Below are 18,843 nucleotides of genomic sequence, written 5' to 3'. Positions count from 1 at the left end.
CTTTACACGATATACTTTGGTTAATAAATTGTTACATGCATAAAGTAAAATTTAAATTCTTGACATTTCTTTAAACAAACGAATAAATTAATCTTTCGACCAATCCAAGTTGGTCCTAAAAGTATTTAATTCTTGTAGTAATACTAGCTATTTGCATTAATAAAACTCCAATCCATGGATACCTATAAAAATTAACCGTTCTAATAAAATATTTCATATTACTTACATTATATTGCAGAAAAATAAATTCAGAAATGTGATGATACCCTCCTTCAAGTCATCATTCTCAAAGCTACAAGGGAACTATATATGATCTAAATGAATGTTGGGTATGGCTTAATTAAATTCTTGAATATACATACATATAAGTATATATGAAAGCTATGTTTCAATAATGACATTGATACGTACAAAATTTCATTAAAGTCAAAGGATGTTCCATCAAATTCCTATTAAAAGGTAACAATCAGAATGAAGTACCCAGAATGCTCGCCTTGTGTCCTGCAGCGAATTATGCATCACAACTTCACCACCACCACCATTTCCTAGGGTTAGGGTTTATAGGGGAATTTTGGGGTTCACGCTTTCATTCTTTTATATATACTATAATTCATGGCTTGTCATTAAGTGTGTGTGTGTATGTATATATTGTACACCTAATTCTCACATATAGAACAAGCAATAAACCAAAAGTATATATATTATTTAATTAACACCTGTGGTGATATGAGCCGTGATGGAATAATATTCTCTGTGATTATTTAATTGTATTTGTTTAAGTGTCCTTAAGTTTATATGGGTGTATTGTACTCTATTTTTTTATTAAGTTTTTATACGGAACTTTTGTTAATAAAGTGGTTTTTTCTACGTAAAATCGATTTTATTTTATTAAATTTTGGTGGGTTTTTTTTGGTTGTCTTTTTTTTATTGCATTTTATATTTGACTTCGTTTTTTTCTAATGTTAATTAAGCGCTTACAATTATTAAAAAACGATTGCAAATGCATTTATCTTATTAGTAGGATGAGTCTGGGTCGGATTGGTTCGAGTTTAAGGTGAAATTAGAATCGAACCAATTAAATTATAATTGGTTTAATTTAGTTTGGATTTGTATTTTTGTATGTGTATATCTGAACCAAACCAAATCGATTAAAAATGGATTGGTTCAGTTCAAATAATTGAATATCCGATGAAACAGAAATTCATAAAAAAATAAAAAAACAAAATTTTTATTTTAAAAATTCTGTAGGTACAATAAACATGTAACATTATTAATAAAAATAATTTAAACATGTTAAACATCAAATACATTAAAACTAAACACATTAAAATCTAAACATATTAAACACTAAAGACATTAAAATCCAAACATATTAAAAATCATAAATATATTTTAATTTTTTAATTCTTTTTAATTAATATATAGTCGAGTCTACGGGTTGGTTTGGATTTTGCATTCCTAAAACCGTTACCCGAATCAATTACTAAAGAGAATCATTAATTTAATTCGAGTTGAATCTAATTATCTGTTAATTTTAGAACTAATTTAATTAATTTAGTTCAGATTAAAACAGATAATCGGATACCCGTGACTTATTAGTGAAACTTTTTAATGGTATGATACTCGAATTCACTTTCATTCTATATATGAAAAGTTACGTGAAATTTATTATTAATTTTTTTTCTTCTTTGTCTCCTCTATATATTATATCATATTATCCAAAAATGGATAAAAAAACATATATAGAATAGTTACTATTGTCGCTATAATATTAATACAGTAGGCATTATAACAATTTGTTATAAAATAACTTCTTTTAAAAGCTAAAGTTGATTAAAAATATATACATAAATAATTATATTTTTATTCTGTTTTTTCAAATAAAAATATTTTTTAAATTTGTTTTTTTATATAAATTTCTTTTCTTTTTATTTATGCTATATTTTTTATTTTTTACGAGATAACAATATAATAATAATAATAATTGTATTCTAAATTTTTTTATTATAAAAGTTTTGATAAATGTGATGAAATAATTTTTTTAAAATATTTAAATTAATAAAAAATATATGACTAATTATATCTTTATAACACTGTAAACACAATTTAAAATTATGTATTACACTCCTTTTTCAGTTTTTGAAATTATGGTTTAATTTGATTCTGGAGTAGGTAGCAAAAATTTGGAGGTATTTAGAAAAGAGGGTTGTTAGCTAATAATTAAAAAGGTGTTAGAGAGAAGCAAGCAAATGGATTTGAGTGCAAAGGATATTATATATAAAAAAATATATATAAATAAAAAACATTATACTAACTACTACACATGCATACACTAGATCTTAGGTGAATGGGATGAGAATAATTACAAAGGAAAAGGGAATCAGTGTTGGGATGTATCTGACTTTATATGGCTATGAAAAGCTTCAATCAGTGAGTGTGGTGTTTATTTTTTTATGGGTTTGTTTAGTTGTCTATCTGATAGAATGTCAGTGAGGTATTACTGAATTGGAAAAAGAGCTTGCTTCTCCATTTTCTATGCTCAGTAACCTTGACCCCTTAAACCCCACATACACATACACATGCCCTAATTCCACTGCTTCAATCAAATTTTACATTCTCTCTCTTTCATATTCTCTAGAGAAATGTTTTCTAGTTAAAATAAATCAATATATTTAATTACTCACAAGACAAATGTTTTCTAGTTAGAATCAATATGATTAATTACTCTCTATATTAAAAAGTAGTTATTATATATTTTATATTTTAATATGTATTTATATAATATAATTAATTTTTTATATATACAAAATATAATTAATATAAAATATCTAGATTTAGACCACACTTAGAAAAAAAAAAGATTATTTTCAAACAAATTACCTCCACCCTTTTCACATTTGGTGTTATTTTTTTCAAGAAAAAATATATAATGACTATTCTCTTAAATTTAGTTAATATTAGATTTAATTTTTTAGTATTTTTTAAAATGTGACACTAAATAAAATAACAATGTAAGTATAACATGATAATAATAATAATAATAATCTCCTCAAAAAGAGATTGAGGTTTTCAAGAAATTAATATAATCTTGACAAATAAAAAAATAAAAAAAAATACAGTTAATGTACAAAATTTTAAAAAAAACTCGGTATAATTCGTCTTAATCGTGAACAAATCATCAAACTTATAATCCAGATAAATTTGCGTTAGTTTTGTTAATTAACAATGGAAATAATAGAAGATCAAGTAATTAAGTTTTTATACCAACGAACTATAACTCAAATAGCATAGTCTTTTATTTTTATCTAAAAATTTTGAGTTTAAGTCTCACTCCTAATTTTGAAAAGAAAAAATAGTTAAATACTCATAGCGATCAGTGAAACCCTAATTAAACATCAAAACGTAAAGTAGGCAGCAAATGCAAGAAATTAAAACTAGAAATATATTTGTTCGGATGAAACAAGAAGATATGTGTTGGACTATTCAAAGTAAAGACCCTACCAAATATAGAATTTTCATTGTCAGTATTTGAAAACTTTCATTTAATTTGATCCTTGTAAGAATCGGTGGAGCCATCAATAACCAATTATGTTAAAATAATAATGTCAAGTATATTCTACATTTATTCATTCATTCATAACAATCCTATACTTTACAAACTTGCTATAGCATTGAAGGATTGTGATTGAGGATTAAACATGTTGAAAAAAAATGAGAAAGAAAAACAAAAACAAAAAAACTTCCTTGTGAGGTATTTATAATTAAAAGAAGTAATAGAAACAAAAACAACAATCATAAAAAGATATATAGGTAATAATTAACAATAATAATTGAACTATATTCATTATTTATTTTTCTTTTTTTTTCCAATGTAATATTGTACTATACCTCGGAGCTGCAGCTACCAAGCCTTAACTCCAGATCTAGCTCTTCAATGGAGCTAGGGTTTAATTCAATCATCTTTGGATGATGCATGTGATGATGATTATATCTATCAACTGAGCTTGTTGAGTTTGGTAAAAATGGTGGAATTGATGAAGCTTCTGTTTTCCTCCTCTTGAAACTTATATGTTCTTCTTCTTTAGCCTCAAATTGATGATGACTTCTACAAACAACCAAGTTCAAGCTCACACCCACATCGTCGTCGTCGTCGCCGTCTTCTTCTTCTCCTTCGTCATTTTTTCCCTTACCTTGTGAGATCACTTTCTCAACATCAGCTTCTTCAGGGTTGAAGAACTTATTATTAGAACACAACCTTTGATTATCTCCACCAAAGTTTGACCATGGATGAGAACAATAGACTTGGGAATTCTTGTGAAGAAGAATAGAAGAAGAATTATTGCAAAGTGGTGGAAATAATGATGGAGGAGTAGCTAATAATAAAGCCTTGGAAGAAGAAGGAGTAGAGGGTAGTGATGAAGAAGAAGCTGAAGGAATAACAAGATCAGAATTAGGGTTAGTTTTAAAAGCTAATCCACAAAGAGTAGTAGTAGAAGAAGTAGTAGAGGGGTATAATAGGGTATTATATGATGATCCCAAAGGTGTGATAGGATTGCTTTGAAAAACTTCATCATTATTATTGTTACTATTACTATTCTTGTTGTTGGGACTAGAGGGTTGTTGTTGCTTAAGCCTTGCTCTATCCCTTCTATGAACATTCATGTGGCCACCAAGAGCCTGAGCTGACCTAAACTCTCTCCTACAAAAGCTGCAAGAATATGATCTTGGCGGCCATATGCATCCGCCAACAAGGGCACCGGCCGCGTCTTCGGCAAAGGCTTGTTCTTCCCATGACGATTCGTCATAGGAAGAACGATCATTATTGTTGGTGGTGATAAGATTATTATTGTATCCTAGAGAAAATTTTTTCTTTGCTTGCATCGTCCAACACTGATCCTGTTCCATTAAAAACAGAACACCAATCAGTCTGGAATTAGGGTTTTAAATTTACAGATATTATTGCTAGAACTTTAAGGAGGCACAAAGAAGGATTTGGAGAAGGAAATAGAAGAATTGAAGATGGTTTGGATGTAAATGAAAAAGGTGGGTAGTGCAATTAAAGTGATGATCCTATATCTATTAGCTTGGAATCGGAAGCTATATGTACAAGTCTTCTAGGTCTAATGAGATCTTAGATAGGGAGAGTTTAGGGAAGAGTTTAATTTTTGTGTGTGGAAGATGAAGTGGTGGGTACTCTACCTTGTATTTGCTTGGTGAATATGATTAATTAAACCTGATATTATTATGGATTGTGCAACATGGGTCAATGAGAAATCAAAGAAGGAATAATAATATATATTGTCCTGAAATGTGTCTTAGCCTCTTAGGCATAATAATGTGAAGTGTGGGTGGCTATATTATTGTTCAGTACTTGAGTCAAGAAATCTGACTGAAATTTCTTCCCCAGACACAGAAATTCAGTATTTTTTTTTTTGCCATTTTATTTCAGAAAAAAAATATTTGTTCACTGATCTTAGACATACCTAGATAATATCCAGTTTATATTTTGTTTACTCGTGTTTGTATGTGCATTTTTATTAAAAAAAAAATTAAGTTGAAAATTTTAACTAAAAAAAGTAAAAAAACTGAAATAAAAATGTTAAAAACTTTGCCTGGCGATTGGTGTCAAACTTAAGTGATCATATATGGAAATAGTCTTTATTTTTAATTTCCCTTTGTTATTGCATTAGAAAACATATGGAGTACAGTTTTCCAGTGTCCTTTAGTAACAACATCATCAATTAATATATACAATGTGAATAATAATAATTGTAAATGTGATTTTGGAACTTGGTAAGTTACAATTGCACTTGCCTTTTTTTCCCCAAAAAGTAAAATTTCTGAAACCAATATATATACATAAATAAAGATGCCATTTAAAATAAATAATTTGGCTGATTTTTTTTTAATTATACTCATAAAAATTCTATTCAACATGGCAACTAAACACTAAAGTTGACATCTTGTGATAATTAAGTTTGGAATTAAGTGCAAGTGTTATGTGAATTTGTCATATAAGTGTCGGATATTATTAAACCAACAATAATACATATTCACTTGTAAGGGCACTACTCTATCTGTATCATTATTTGACCACTACGTAATTAAAATTTACCTTCATTGCCACACACGATTCAACTGCTATAACTGAAAAATCTTTTATACTTATAAATATTATAAAAAATAACTTAGAAACAAATTAAAATAAAAAATAATTTTTTTGTTAATTATCTTTTAATTATATTAAAAAATTATTAAAAATTTTGACATAAATTTTATTATCATCAATTTTAAGATACAAAAAATCCATTATTTTATTAGTAAAAAATATATACATATTTTTTATACTTTAAAATATATTCTTTATTATCAATATATATTTATAATATATTTTATATTATATAATTTTTTGTATAATCTTTTAATATTATATATGTTATTGTCCCCGTAATAATATTTTTAAATCCATTCCTGTATACGCAGTTTATCACATGTCAATTTAGTCGCCTAAAATAAGGTAGAAAGTTGGAACTGTTTTGCTTAAGATGCTGCTGTTCTTTTGTTCCTATAAGGCTTGTTAAAATTCGTTCTAAACGAGGAAGTTATTCCTTCTCACACAATTACATTTCAATTGATTAATAATAAAGTTATTATTTTTGTGAGTATAGTATTAAAAATGTACTAGAAATAAAAAGTTAAAAGACAAAAACAACAAAAAATTCTTAAAAGATAGAATAAAACACATTTAAAATAATTTGAGCTTAATATTATTACGTGATTGTCCTGTTTTAAATTATATTACAGCTTTGTCTTATACAAGTTGTACTTAGCTAAAACGATTTAGCCCCACATCCTAATAAATTGGTGTTACCAAAAATAATTTATTTTTACACGAAGTATATAAATCGTTCTTGGTTAAAATGATTTAGCAAGGAGTGAGGCTACCTATAAATTTAGAATAATTTACCAAGATATGACTCAATCTGGGTTAAAACAATTAGTAGGTTAGAATAATTTATTACAAATTTACAATTTATGAGGAAGGAGACGTTTATATATATAAATTAGCAAAAATGCAGTGTGTATTATATATGTGTGAGATTGCAAAATATATGATGAAAGATTTTTTGCTCTAGTCCACCATAACGGAAAAATTAAGAAAAGAAATCTAGAAATTAAAGGGAATCAAATTCAGCAGCAAAGATCTAATCAATGTCTCATTTGAGACTTGTGGAATCAAGTGAGTAGAAAAATTGTTTTATTACAAGATCCCTATTATTTTCAGCAAAGATTTTGTGAAGTATTATCTTTTGAAAAAGTCTAGGGGGCAGCAGTTTTGTTGAATTTTGGCCAGCATGTAACTAGCAGAGAAATGTGAGTTATTGAATGAAATCTCACACCAATCTTACACTATTAAATCATCATTAATGGCTATTTGCTGGCTACCAATCACAAAAATTACTGATTCCTAGCATTGCTCTTATCTTTTTGTGACCTGGTAAGAAATCATGAAGATTTGTAAATATTGTTTTACTGTTGCAAACTTGTTTCATTTAATCATTCAATTTAAAAAATTAATTAGCAACAAAATTTTTATTTAATTATAGAAAACATATGATACTTCAAATTCATAGGAGTAATAGCATTTAAAGTGGATAATAACATCTATAATAACTCTAGACTTATTTATGGCAAATTTATCCTTATCTATAGAAAATTAAATCTAGTCCAACCAATAACAAATTCTAGACTTATTTATAGCCTTATTCTTAATTTTGTACAACATATACTACATATCCGAATCTAGTTTTATTTATAACTACACTAATAATACTATCACAATCATTCTAAAAACTAATGAATTAAGAATTTACTTTTACTTTAATATGAAAACAATAAACTAAACATCTTTATTTATATGTCTAAACATAAGCGATGCTATCTAATCGATAAAGACGATTAGTATCATTTAACATAACACTTTTTTGAGTTTTTCGTCCCGATCGAAATTTCTGTCTAAATTCTCTCTCAGATGGGGTAGGATAATTTGCAAAATAATAAATCGTCATGACCAAAACCAAATTATATAGCCTCGCACCTACACACGAAATCCGCGAGTAAAACCAATTTATATAGGCTTGCGCTCTTCCTACTAAATGGATGTAGGTAAAACCAATTTATATGTCCCTTTCCTACTAAATCGTCTTGGATAAAACTGATTTACCCTATCCTGTGTCTCACACTAAATCGGTGTAACAAAGGACGATTTACATGAACTCTCTATCCTTAAAAAATCGTTGTAGGGAAGCATAACCTAAATTTGAAACAGGTCAATTCAATAATTTTTAGTTGATTCATTTTAAACAGGTGATTTACTCACAAATTATATTTAGTTGACAAAGATATCTAAAGAAAATACTATTTTCCTATAAATAGAAAATAATTTGTACATTTAAAGTTTTTTTTGTAAATATTTAAATAATTATTTAAAATATATATGCAATAATTTGGGGACAAAATTGAATCTCTAAACTTATTTTATTTTATTTTTAATTTTTTATTATTCACATAAAAATAAAATAGTTGAAAAAATTTTCTTCTCATAAAATTACCCAATTCTAAAGATAAAAAGATCTATCCAAATATTAGATCCCAGCAGGCCAACTATACTACTTTACTATATATTATATACATTATATCAACAATTTAAATTTTTTTAACATGATTTAATTAACTTGAATTATCAGCGGTTGTGTATGTTAGGATATATATCAAATGTCGACTTGGCTATTATAATTACAATGTTCCTACGTACGCTTGCCAAGAAGCTAAGGTATAAAAATATGTTTTGAGTCTACACAATTATTGCTTAAACTTTTATTATTAAAGAAAAACTTTTAATATGGTATATTAGGAAAGCCTATAATCAAGCCTTGTTCGTTTAATAAAGTTTTTTTTTATTCATTTTCCATATTTTAACTCCAAAGATGATCATAATTATATGATGAAAGAGCATGTTACGGCATAACAATGTTTATATATAGATTATATATATCTTTATTAAACGATAAATATTAAAAGATCATCAGAATTTATTATTTTTGTTATTAATTAGTTATTAATTTTTAAAAATATATACTAAAATGTGTTGCTGAATTGCTAACTTAAAAAAATTAAATTAATAATTAAATATAATAACCAAAAACAATAAATTTATAATGATTCCCTGGTATTTTTTATTGAATAATAAAGATTCGGAAAGAAATTATTTCCAATAGGACGAATAGAGATCCATAATCCATATAAAGTTTGAAGCATCATGCGATTATACTAAATTGACAATGTACCAAATATGTTTCATTTTAATTTGTAATAGACTAATAGTTTATTCTGATGTTCTACAATAATATATATAGTGGTTATTATTATTCAAAAATATGTGGAATACGCTTTAACAGCAAAGTTGTTTTATTTTTTTTATTTATTTTCTCGAGACAAGTTACGCATCTACTTATTTTTCTTATAAAACTCAATACATCTAGTTAACTGTTTGTTCTTATTATATCTACGTACTAAATAAACTATTGGCCAAATGACATCCTGATTTTCTTCAGAAGCAATAATTATGTGAACTTGGCAACTTGCTCTTATTATTATTAGATTTTGAACAAAACCAAAATAGACAAGGTTCCGTAAATAAGGACACCCTGAAACTTCATAACACAAATGACACATTATTGTTAATAAACAAAATCAAATCATCACAGACACGGATGTTTTTTTTTTTGTCACTTTTTATTTTTAGCATAAAACATACATCCCCCATCTACCTAATGAAGTTCTTCTTCTTTTTCCTTTTTTTTCCTTCACTTAAACTCCCAAAAAAGATTCTATTTGGACGGTTGTTCTTGTACTCAGTGAATGCCGTTTTTGATGGACATGACGTTAAAAATTAGTATGTAGATTTATATATGGTAGCTTATGATGAAGAGTTGAAGATATTAATCAACAAACTACTGAAGAAACTTAATTAGACCAATATTTTGTCATCAGAAGACTGCATGACCATACTATTATTATACAGGAAATGAGTCTAAAAAAATGTCCCTTTGACTAGTTTCTTAATTAATTGGCTTAATTATATTATTGCATATATATGGTTCTTTTTCCAATTTTTTACTTTTTAAGATAAATGTGGTTGTAGATAGGTCTTATTATATTATTCCCAGTAGAACCAATGACCAAGTCATGCTAAATAGTATAAACCAGCTATTGTCTTGGTATTCACTTATTACACTTATTAATTATTATTCCGGAGTCTGATTATTTTGATGAAGCCATTTCCGGTGAAAGTATCTTCGTTTAGGGTGTGTAAGTGTGCATAGTTTTTTAATAGCATTGGTTTGTGCGAATAGTGATTAGGAGAAATTTTAGGGCGAACATTTTTATTAAAATTTGGTTAGTATTTAATCAATAAAAAAATAAATAATTTTATATCATTAAAAACATTAACAATAATTATAAATCATAAAATCTACTAATTTTCTAGCATTTTTTAGATTAATTTGAAATACTATAACAATGGTTGATTTTTTTGACTGAGAATAGAAGAACTATCAATTCAAAGGAGCCAAGATATCTATCAATGCCAGGTTCATTACATGAGTAGGTGCATCTTTCATCTATATTCTGTTTGAATTAGTAAGAGCATATTATGCTAGTTTATGAGCTATTCTATTTCCTTCTCTCTTCACATGATTAAAAGAAATTGATCTAAAATTATCTATTATATATAGACTGTAAGTAATTAAAAAAACTAAAACAAGAGTCATTTACCTTTTCTTGTTTAAAAGTTTTCACCACCTACATACTATCACTTCCCAAAATGATGTTTGTAAAGCAATTTTCTATAGTCATCTTCTTTCTTCGATAAGCAACATCTGCTTCTGCCTCATAGGCCTCAAGGGAGAAGGGAATAGCCCAACAATCAAGTTGTTGCCATGACTTGGCCCAAGTTATCTTTAATAACAACTCTTACACCTCCCTTATTAATATTACCAATGGTTGTATCTACATTAACTTTCAGCATTGAGTTTGGTGGCTCTTCCCACTTCTACAGAAGAAAAATTGGTGGGTTATGACTCTTCCTCAACTCTTCTATAGTAGCTTGGGTGTTCCAGAATTCTTCGAGGGAGGCCAAAAATTTTTTTATTTCTTCCTCAATTGTTAGCACTTTCTTTTCAAAAATCATCGAATTCCTTGCTCGCCAGAGTTGATTTAGTAAGGTACAAAAAAGGCCATGTTCTTTCATCTGAAGCTTACCCAGAATCTCTGTAATCCATCCTTTCACATTAATTTCTCGATTTGTTTCAGACCTTAAATTGAATGGGGATGCAAACCAGAAACGCCTTGCAAAATCGCAGTGTTTGAAGAGGTGTTCTTCCGTCTCCTCTCATAGCTAGCATCTCTCACAAATTGGTGGGCATTCAATTCCTCTGCGCCTTAGGTTCTTCATAATTGGGAGGGATTTATGCATCAGTCTCCACAGAAAATCTAGTGTTCTTGGGAGGCTTTAATCTTTCAAATCTGTTTTCAGGTACCTTTCTCTCTCTGTTCTTCTTGCCAATTTGTTGATTGATTTCTGTTTTGTGCTTTAATTTCGTGGTATACTAGCTTTACTCTAAACAACCCATCTTATGCCTTTTTCCAAATGAACTTGTCTGTTTGCTCTGATCTAGGAATTGCGATCTCTAGTATTTATTTTGCTTCGAAAGATAGAAAGACTTGGTTTATAAGCTCTGTATTCCATTATTTTTCCTCTTCCTTCATAAGCTCCTTTACTTAGTATTCTTGTCTAGAGATGGTGGGTTGGGAGATCATACTTTTGAACCGTTCTGTTTGGGTAGCCAAGGATCTTTCCAAACTTTAATCTCTTTACCATTACCTACCTTCCAGAAACCACCCATTTCTAGCACACCTTTTGCTTGCCATATACTTCTCCACATGAAATTGGGAGTGAACCCCAAATTTGCATTCAAAAAGGTTTTTTGATTGTAGTATTTTTTTCTGATGGTTCTTGTGGCCAGAGATTTTGAGTTCCAAATGAGTCTCCACCCTTGTTTAGCTAGGAGAGCTGAATTAAAAGCCTCAATGTCTCGAAAGCTTAATCCACTATTCTGTTTTGGATTACAGAATTTTTTTCATTTTATCTAATGTATCTTTCTCTCTCCACTCTTTGAGCACTAGTAAAACTTACTAATCATAGATGGGATGTGTTGACATAGGCTAGTTGGTAACCTAAAGCATCCCATGATGTAAGTCGGAATTGATTGAACCACCGCTTTTATGAGCACTTCCTTCCTAGCCTTTGATAGGAACTTTTCCTTTCACCCTTTGAGCTTTTTTCACACCCTCTCTTGGACGTACTCGAAGACTTGTTTCTTGGATTTTCCGATGAAAGTCGATATCCCCAGATACTTTGAGTGCCTTTCTACAGCCTTTATTTATAACCGTTCTTGAATCAGCTTTTGTTTAATAGTATGTATATTTCGGCTAAAAGACAGCTCTGATTTCTCCATATTAATTCATTGTCCCGAGGCTTGTTGGAATCTGACCAGCACTTCCTTTGTTGCTTAGATGTCCTGGTCCGTTACTCTAGTGAAGAGTATACTATCATCTGCAAAGAAGAGATGGTTTATTTCTGGCCCGGTTCTAGAGATATTGATCCCGTGAATCATTTTGCTCTCTTGCTTCTTCATGAGATTGTCCGGTAGCACTTCGGCACAAATAATAAAGAGGTATGGGGAGAGGAGGTCTCCTTATCTCAATCCTCTCGAGGATTTGAAAGGTTTCGATGGGGCTCCATTCAGTAGCACTGAGAAGGAGGTTGTATTGACATAATTCCAGATTGTTTGCACCCATCTATTTGAAAAACCCATTAAGATTAACACCTCTCTTAGAAAAATTCACTCGACTCTATCGTATGCTTTCTCCATATCGAGCTTTAGACCTACATAACCTTTCTTTCTCTCTGTCTTCTTCTTCATGTAGTGAAAGATTTCAAAGGCAATCAGACCATTATCCGTGAATAGTTTATCCGGGACAAAGGCACTTTGATTTTCACAAATAATCTACGGGAGGATGATCTTTAATCTATTAGCCATGGTTTTTGTTACCAATTTGAAGATGACACTGCATAAAAAGATGGGGCGGTACTCTTTAGTGTGTTTAAGCCTTGCCACTTTAAGGATCATACAGATATGAGTTTGGTTTATTTGCTTTGGGTCAGCTCCTTCATTGAGAATCTTTAGGACAGCATCAGTGATATCCTTGCCAACCCATTTCCACATTCTTTGGTAGAAGATGGCTGGTAAATCATCGAGTCCCGACACTTTTGTAGGGTGCATCTGATAAAGCGCTTGATAGACTTCCTCGCTTGTGAAATCAACATTGAGAATATCAAATTTTTTATCATTTATCCTACCTCTCACCACGTCAATTGATTCTTTCACATCTATAACTTCTTCCTATGTTTCTCAAAAAAAACTTTTCATTACCTTTTCAACTTCCTCTTCATCTTCGTACTTGATTCCTGCATCATCTGTGATTGAGTTTACCTGATTCCTCCTTTTTTTCTGGGATGCTTTCTGGTGGAAGAACTTGGTATTTTTGTCTCCATGGTTCAGCCATGTGGCTCTTGACCTCTGGCTCCACCAGATTTTTTTGCCTTGCAGCAGGTTGTCTAGTTCGGCCTCTACCTCTTTTGTCCTTCTCAAAGTTTCCTTGGATTGTGGGAGTTTGTTGAGATTGTCCAACCTCTCTTGGTTCACCCTAATTCTCCTCGGGACGTCCCCAAAAACTTTTTGTCCCCAGCTATCCAGTCTCTCAGTGCAGAATTGCAGCTTCTCCTTTATGTCCCCCTACTATTTTTTCATGTTTCCTCCACTATGTGTTCACAATTTTCATTCATCAACCATATTTCTTCAAATTTGAATTTTTTTTGTTTTTTTCTTCTCAGCCTTTCACTTCCAATTAAGTCAAGAATAATGGGGCAGTGGGCTGATTTATATCTAGTTAAATGCTGGACTGCTGACTTTGAAAATTCTCCTTCCACTCAATGTTCGCCATAGCTCTGTCCAGACGTTCTTGAATATTCTTTTCCCCTACCTGACCATTTGACCAAGTAAAAGAAGTTACTAATGAAGTCGAGATCAAGAAGCTCACTGGTCCAAATAGCCTCTTAAAAGCCTTTGACTTGTGATAAAATAACTGGAGCTTCTCCTTGTTTCTTACTCTGGTTCATCACCTGGTTAAAGTCACCAATTATCATCCAGTGGAGATTAGAATTCTGTCCAAGCGACCTTATAAGTTCCTAACTAGCTTGCTTGTTTTGATTTTCTGGAAAGCTATAAAACCCAGTTGCTCTCCAAACATAGCTGTTATCTTCTATTTTCACCTCAATGCCAATGTGATTTGATGACATGGATATCAATTTGATATCTATTGAGTTGTCCCACAGCATTGCTAGACCTCCACCTCTTTGTCTTCCTTCGCCCTTACAATCAACTCCAATTACGTTTTGTAGACCGCCTTTGTATCTCAGCCTCATTATCTTATTCGCTTTCTTCCTTGTCTCCATGAGGAAGACAAGGTTTGGAGCTTTTTGTTAGATGAGCTTGTTTAAGGCTCGCATTGCCCATGGGTTCCCAAGCCCACAGCAATTTTAACTCAGTATTTTCATGGTTTCCGGTGGAGGCTGCTGATCTTTGTGTTGTTGCATGTCTCTTGTTCTTTGTTGTCATTTCATCTATCTCAATCTCTTCTGTTAGGCTATCTTTCCTCTTTTGTACTTTGTTTTCTGGATCTGAGCTCATTACTATGTTTCTCGCTAAAGACTTGGCTAAATTTGTAGTTTGCAACATAACTTTTGCTATTTCTAGGAGAGTCCTATTCATTATCTCTGCTACACCATTTTACTAAGGTATATATGCAATTATGAATTACCGTTGAATACCTGCTTGTTTGTAAAATATTAGAAAATCACCATCAACATATTATCCTATATTATCTGTCCTTAAACACTTGATCTTTTTTCCAGATTCAAGTTCTAACTTTGCTTTGAACTCCTTGAATATTACAAACACGTTTGAATTCTTCTTGATCGGGTATATCGATAGCCTCTTAGAGTAATCATCAATAAATAATACAAGATATTTTGCTCCTCCTAAGGACATCTCTACAACTTTCATATATCAAAATGAATAAATTTCAATATCTGGTTGCTCCGAGTAGTCGATCTACCAAACGTTAATCTATGTTGCTTGCTTGTAACGCAATGCTCACAACACGGTAAGCTTATGGATTTGAATGCAAGAATAAGATTCGTTCTACAAGAATCTTCAAGCCTCATTCTGACACATGGCCTAGTTTGCGATGCCATGTCATCATCATTTCTTCTTGGTTTGCTGAAGCAACTGATGCCTCTACTTCTTGCAAAGTATCTCCCATAAGCATGTATTGATTTGCTGCAATCTTTTCTTCTTTTATTACCACAAAAGTATCTTTAACAATTTTCAAGATTCCAATTTCAATATGGGTCTTGCAACCAAGTTCGTATAGTTGCCCAATTGACAATAGATTCTTCTTTAAGCCTTTCACGTGTCTTATCCTTTGAAGTGAATGAATAGAACCATCAAATATTTTTATTTTGATAGTACTTATCCTTTCACGTGTCTTATTCCATAAACATAGATCCTTCGAATACTTGTTTATATGTACAAAACCAATCACGATGAGGAGTCATGTGTCAAGTTGCTTCTGAATCAACAATCCAAACATCAGTAAGCTGTTTGCTGTCTTTAGAACCAATTGTTACTTCACCATATTTCTCCATAATCAGAAGTACTCGCAATGCATCCTTGAGAACGTGATCCTTCTGGAACCTTCTCTATATTTTTCTTTAAGTTTCCTCTCTTGCCATAATTATAGCATTTGAATTACTTATTTCTCGTAACTTTGGTCTACTTTGACTCCCACTACAACCATACTCCATTGATCTCCCTTTCATCATCAACAGTGCATTTGCTTGTTTTGAACTCTCTAATCTATCTTCCTTATTCTTGTGCCTAAATTATTCTTCAAGAATCGCAGTAATAATATCATCAAAGAAAAGATAGTCTGTCAAAATATTATTAGTTAATTTAATGATGAGCTGATTATATGAATCTGGTAGACTTTGAAGTAGAAGCTCTGCATGTTCATTTTCTATTATGTTGTAATCAAACTATGATAGTTGAAAAGATAGCGTATTTAGATTGTTAATGTGATCTGTTGTCAAGATAGATGTTAGAAATAAATAGTATGACCACAATCCAATCAATCATATATCAAATAATTTGTTATTGTTACTATACTAAAATGTTAATATAATAAGGTCCTTTATTAAATTTAGAGATTTATAAATAATGGTCTTCATTGGATGAAGATTAATAATTCTCATTTATTAAATTAGATATATAAATGATGCATATAGAGATATGATCATTGAACTGACTCACTTTCAAAATTCTTAATGGTTATAATTGCCGCATATTTGTCAATATGATATTCTCAAAATGAACATAGTAATAGAGTTCCTTTGACTTGCGACTATCATAGTAATTGACAATGTATTATTATACTTTGATTCCGGACACCTAATACCTTAGGGTGCTAGTTGAATGGACATTGGGTATAATTTAAATACTTTTAGAATTAATGATTAGTCAATAAAGAATCTGTCAACTCTCGATAAAGAGTTTCAGCTTTATGATAATAATGACAGAGATAAATAAAACCTTGGCCAAGAGGATTGAATGAATGAAAAAATGAACTTTTTAAGTCATTCACAGTTCATTATAATAATGGTAACAAGTTAGAGTTTTACAATTAAACCATACTCTAAGGGTTAACCAAAAGTTGGAAAGATGGAAGGAACTATACTTTGTTCTTCTCGGGTTCTTAGTAAAAATATACTACTTCATACTATCGGATCGTTAACGAGTGTTGCTAGACGCCAACCTTGATTAGTAAATTTAGTATGACTAATTTACTACTCGTTTAGTATTGAACCTATGGGGTCATACACTAACGAGTATTCTAATCTTTGCTGTAAAATTATTTAATTATTATTTTGATTTGAATAAATAATTATATTAATTCAAATAAAATATTATTGTATTCTTTGCTAGCACCAATAATATAATAATAATATGATAATTGAGAATATTAAATGAGATTTAAGAATAATTAGTTATTCTATTTCTAAATTTGAATTCTAAATTTGAATGAGATCCTAAATGATTCTGTTTCAAATTGAAGAGTTTTATTCTTTTACCTCTGCACACAAAAATGTATGTGAGCCTAATTCTTGGAGAAAAATTTTATGGCGTGCAAGAGTTGCAAGAGATTTCTCAATTTAGATCAGAAGTCCATTGGTCAAGGAGTTGACAACAAAGGTTAGTCTTGATGTGGATACGCATAGCGCCTTCGTACAATCGAAGGAGAAAGTGATTTTTACTAGCGTACACAGGTATTTAGATCTGATCTATATCTTGCTTATTTGAATAAAATTAAGCATAAAATATATCTTTAGGATTATTTTCTTTTCTTCCGCTGCGTGTTATGAACACATAGTAATCCTTCAGTAGATTACTCATTCGAAGAATATAAAGTATTCTCTTTAAAAGTTGTGAAGTGACTTGATTTCATATAATTTGGTGAGAGCATCCCAAATTTTCTTTGTTGTCTTTTTCTCTACGACACTTGACAAGACTGAATCACCTAGTGCTAAGTGTGAGTTCGCAATGGCATTGTCATCCATCTCCTATTTTTCATCTGTAATCCTAACGGGTCTACCTTCAATTACTGCCACACAATTGTCTTTTCTCATAATTGCTTTTATTTCCAATTTTCATAAGAAAAAATTACTCCCACTGAATTTTTTAATCTCATACTTTAATTTGTTATTATTTTTTTAATATCCAGTAATTTGCAGCGAAAAATAAAATTATTAATTAATAACCTTTGGCTCAGATATCATTGTTAGGTAATAGATAAATGACACAACTAAAGTATAAAAATGCAAAATTAGAAATGTGTATAAAATACAGAAACAACTGAATAGCTATATTTAAAAATTATAACTTCTCTCTATTACAAGAAGATTATAATAATATTATGTTTTAACAAAAGAAGAATACACTTCTCTCTAAATAGATAGGAGAATATAAACCATTTTTCTATTTCTCTTGTTTGATTGAATTGATTAAAGATGAAATATCAAAACTTAATTTATAGGCAAACTTATTTAATATCGACCATCCATAACGAGCTTCTATCTCTTTTCTATAAACTAATTAATGATTGCTATTAATTAGAATTTTATCCATTTCCTTTTTATAAAAAATAGTATTTATTTTTTAATTGTACAAATTTTAGCTCTATTATTTTAAACATTTTAGAATAAGTGATTTTATGATAATCGTTATTCTTATTATGGATTATTTCTCTAGGTCCATTATCAAAAATTGAGATAAAAAATATCTAAAGTCTTAAGGAGCTGATTTCGATAATTATTTAAATTTAAAAAAAATATTAAATGAGACTAAGATCTAATAAGGTACAAACAAAATTTTTTCATATATTTATTACAAAAATTAAGTAGATTAGTGATAAATAATAAAAATTTTAAATTAAAAATTTAGAATTTAAACCTCACTCATAACACTTTTAAAAAATAACATATGTATAGTAATTTTAAATAGGTGACCTAATAGGGTCTTATGGACTTTTCAGAGCCTAAGT

At 29.8% G+C, this 18,843-nt stretch overlaps 1 protein-coding gene across 1 annotated transcript; it reads right to left on the bottom strand.

Moving 5' to 3' along the window:
- Positions 1–3,727: 3,727 nt before the first annotated feature.
- On the bottom strand, positions 3,728–5,225 carry LOC107475041 (zinc finger protein 10-like). The gene has a single exon (XM_016094692.3). The coding sequence runs from the start codon at positions 4,903–4,905 to the stop codon at positions 3,883–3,885; it is 1,023 nt and encodes a 340-aa protein (XP_015950178.1). The 5' UTR covers positions 4,906–5,225; the 3' UTR covers positions 3,728–3,882.
- Positions 5,226–18,843: the final 13,618 nt, after the last annotated feature.

The sequence above is a fragment of the Arachis duranensis genome, chromosome 2 (genome assembly GCF_000817695.3).
Source record: "Arachis duranensis cultivar V14167 chromosome 2, aradu.V14167.gnm2.J7QH, whole genome shotgun sequence".
NCBI classification, from domain to species: Eukaryota; Viridiplantae; Streptophyta; class Magnoliopsida; order Fabales; family Fabaceae; genus Arachis; species Arachis duranensis.
This window is presented reverse-complemented; position numbering and strand designations above follow the sequence as displayed.